This window comes from Rissa tridactyla, chromosome 8 (assembly GCF_028500815.1).
Source record: "Rissa tridactyla isolate bRisTri1 chromosome 8, bRisTri1.patW.cur.20221130, whole genome shotgun sequence".
Lineage (NCBI taxonomy): Eukaryota > Metazoa > Chordata > Aves > Charadriiformes > Laridae > Rissa > Rissa tridactyla.
The window spans coordinates 52,922,595-52,926,228 of NC_071473.1; the positions used below are offsets into that span (position 1 = coordinate 52,922,595).

At 61.9% G+C, this 3,634-nt stretch overlaps 1 protein-coding gene across 1 annotated transcript; it reads left to right on the forward strand.

Annotated features, from left to right (window-relative positions):
- Positions 1 to 411: 411 nt before the first annotated feature.
- Positions 412 to 2,232, forward strand: FOXD3 (forkhead box D3). The gene has a single exon (XM_054212197.1). It carries the CDS (start codon positions 498 to 500, stop codon positions 1,698 to 1,700), a length of 1,203 nt encoding a protein of 400 aa, XP_054068172.1. The 5' UTR covers positions 412 to 497; the 3' UTR covers positions 1,701 to 2,232.
- The last annotated feature ends 1,402 nt before the right edge of the window (positions 2,233 to 3,634 follow it).

The following is a 3,634-nucleotide window of genomic DNA, read 5'->3' on the forward strand; positions in this document are numbered from 1 at the left end:
AACAAACCAAACCAAAAAAAAACCAAAAAAAAAAGAGGGAGAGGAAAAAAAAAAACAGCCAAGGGCGGCGGAGCGGTGCGCGGCGGGGCCGCGGCCGCGGAGCGGAGCGGTGGAGCGGCGGGTGCCCGCGGAGCCGCGGCGGCGGCGGCCCCATGCCCGGCGCCCGCGGGCGCCCATCGCGGCGGTCGGGATCCATCGTCGCCGCCTGATCCCCGATGCCCGGCGGCGGGAGCGGGTCGCGCAGCCGGAGGTGACCGGGCGGCCAGGGCAGCCCCGCGCCGCGGGACGCCGCGGACGGGAGAGGAGCGGGCGCGGCCGCCCCATGCCCCGCGGGGACGGGGCCGCGGGGGGCAGCCGGGCCGCTCGGGTCTAGCCCCAGGGGCCGGTCGGAGGAGCGGCGGGAGGGGGGCGTGGGGGGAGCCCGCCGCCCCGCCGGGTGCGGGCGGGAGGCCCCGCCGCCGCCGCGCCCCGTCCGCCGCCGCCGCCGCCGAGCGGGGATGACCCTTTCGGGCGGCGGCAGCGCCAGCGACATGTCCGGTCCCGCCGTCCCGGCGGCCGAGGATGTGGATATCGACGTGGTGGGCGAGGGAGACGACGGGCTGGGCAAGGAGAGCGACGGCGAGGCCGGCAGCCCCGCCGCCCTGCCGCGCCTGCCGCTGGACGAGGCGGCGGAGCTGGCGCTGCCCGCGGAGGCGGGCGCGGGCGCGGAGAGCGGCAGCAGCGGCAGCGGCAGCCCGGCCGAGGCGGCGGCCGAGGGCGGCAAGGGGGGCGGCGAGGAGGGGGCGAGCGGCGGCGGCGGCGGCGGGGCGGCGGGGCAGAGCAAGCCCAAGAGCAGCCTGGTGAAGCCGCCCTACTCCTACATCGCCCTGATCACCATGGCCATCCTGCAGAGCCCGCAGAAGAAGCTGACGCTCAGCGGCATCTGCGAGTTCATCAGCAACCGCTTCCCTTACTACCGGGAGAAGTTCCCCGCCTGGCAGAACAGCATCCGCCACAACCTCTCCCTCAACGACTGCTTCGTCAAGATCCCCCGGGAGCCCGGCAACCCGGGCAAGGGCAACTACTGGACGCTGGACCCGCAGTCCGAGGACATGTTCGACAACGGCAGCTTCCTCCGCCGCAGGAAGCGCTTCAAGCGGCACCAGCAGGAGCATCTGCGGGACCAGACGGCGCTGATGATGCAGGGCTTCGGCGCCTACGGCCTCGCCGGCCCCTACGGCCGCCCCTACGGGCTGCACCCCGGCGCCTACACCCACCCGGCGGCCGCCGCCGCCGCGCTGCAGTACCCCTACATCCCCCCGGTGGGGCCCATGCTGCCGCCGGCCGTGCCGCTGCTGCCGTCCAGCGAGCTCAGCCGCAAAGCCTTCAACTCCCAGCTCAGCCCCAGCCTCCAGCTGCAGCTCAACAGCCTGGGGGCCGCCGGCTCCATCGTCAAGTCGGAGCCCAGCAGCCGCCCCTCCTTCAGCATCGAGAACATCATCGGCGTCCCCGCCGCCAGCTCGGCCGCCAGCGCTCAGACTTTCCTGCGGCCGCCCGTCACCGTGCAGTCGGCCCTGATGGCCCACCAGCCGCTGGCGCTGGCCAGGACCACCGCCGCCATCGCCCCCATCCTCAGCGTGCCTACCAACATCATCGCGGGGCAGTTCCTGCAGCCCGCAGCCCCCGCCGCCGCCGTGCAGGCCAAGTGGCCGGCGCAGTAGCCCCGGGCGAGTAGCCTCGGCGGGCGAGTAGCCCCGGGCAGGAGTTTCTGCAGCCCCGCCGCCGGCCGCCCCCTCGGGGCTCCGCGGGCGCCCGGGCTGCGGGCTCCGAGCAGCGGCCATCGGCCACCACCCCCCCACCCCCATTCGCCACCGCCGCTTGTACATATTTGTATCAAAAATCACTGACGTTGCTTTCGGGGTTTTTATTTTTCTAAAGAGGCGAAATGACGGTCGCGATTAGGAGCTGCGAACTTTCACTTTTTTTGAAGGTTCCGGCGCTCCGAGCGGTTTTATCCGAAATAAACGAACAAACGAGAAAAACAAAAATGTATTAAAAGAAAAATAAGCGGGGGAAATTTTAAATATTAAACGAAAGAACAGAAAAAAAATGAATTTTGGAGAAAAAAAAAACAAAGGAGGAAAACGCTGTCATTCTATTATAGAAGTCTGTTTATATATGAATGAATATATGTATTCTAAATGTTATCCCTTCGTGTTGTACACAACTTTGTAAATAAATTTTTAAAATGCTCTGCCCGTCTTTGTGTGAGAGGCGTATCTTTGAGCACCCACCCGCAGGTCGAGCCGCGGAGGCTGGAGAACGGCGCGCAGCGCCCGCGGCCGCGCAGCGCCGGCCCGCTCCTTCCCGCGGAAGGTTTGGGTTTCGCCGGTCTCGGTGGGGTTCGGACGGGTTTTCCGCGGCCTCCCGCGTACCTTCCGCCGCTTCGGGATGCGCTTTCCGCGGCCGCGCAACGACCGCGACCGGCCCCGCCGGTTGCCGGACCGGCCGCCGCGGCGGGGCCAGCATCGCGCTGATTCCTCCAAAATTAAACCTTTCCCCGGCAGATCCGAGACTCCCTCAACCGTGCCCTAATTTTTTCCCTAAATATATTAATTTTTCTCAGCCTGACTTCGGCTCTGCAGCCCGGCACTGCGGGATCCTGCCCCTTCCCGGCCGGACTAGGTACGCTTGGGGTTGGCTTCCGTGGCTAATTATAAGGGAAATCGTTTGAAATACAACACGCTGGGGCGATTTAAGCAACGTTTACTATTTATTTGCGGGGGGAAAAAGATATTAAAGCCGTGCCCGTGCGGTGTGAGAGCGCGGATCTTTCGTTTAGATCAGGAAAATAATCGGTGTTAAGCGGCTCCGCGTTCCCACGGAAAAGGAACGGCCTTTCCCAGCTAATTCCTAATAACTTTTAAGGGCAGCTGAGGGAAAAAAAAAATGTACATTTGTGTGCATTTGCAGGGATAAAAGAAAGAGACCTCCAAGAGGAAAAAAAAGAATAAAAATAAATATAAATCTGTAGCGCATTACAATATTTAACAGACCGCTTTGGGGGTTTAGCCTGGCGAGATGTCGGGTACCCGGTCTCGCCTGAGCGCTGACAGCCTTCGGTACTTGGTTCTCTCTCTCGCAAAACGTTGAATTTTCGTCGGTTTTGAAAAACCTTCGTGGATTTGGCTTGTATTTTTATTCCGCCCAAATAATGCGCTGTCTTTGTTAGGAAAACCGGCGGCGTAAAACGCAGGCGGGATGCAGCGGGTTTCGCTGCGGGAGGAGGTGGACGAGGCGCTCGTTTCACCTCTAACACCCGCTGGGAACCGCGGATTTAAAAAAAAAATAAATTTAATAATAATAAATCAAAAAAAAAGGGTGTCCTTTCTTTCCTGGTAAGCGGTAAATATTATTTCTTCCTAAGTAAATATTTATACCTCCGCATACATAGACTAAAATAAAACAAGCAGCTTGGCGATGAGATAGTTTGAACTTTATAAATAAGGACTCGCTAATCATCTGACGATGATGAGGGAGTGCGGGCACCTGAAGCCAGCGGGGGTTCGGTGTCAGCGGGGCCCGAGCCGGGCTCCGCTCCCCGCCGAAACGGAGCTAAATTTGTGTGTGCGGGGCGGCTATAAAAGTAACAAGT

Coding starts and splice junctions, on each gene's coding strand:
- FOXD3 (XM_054212197.1), top strand. CDS start 498: ATGACCCTTTCGGGCGGCGGCAGCGCCAGCGACATGTCCGGTCCCGCC.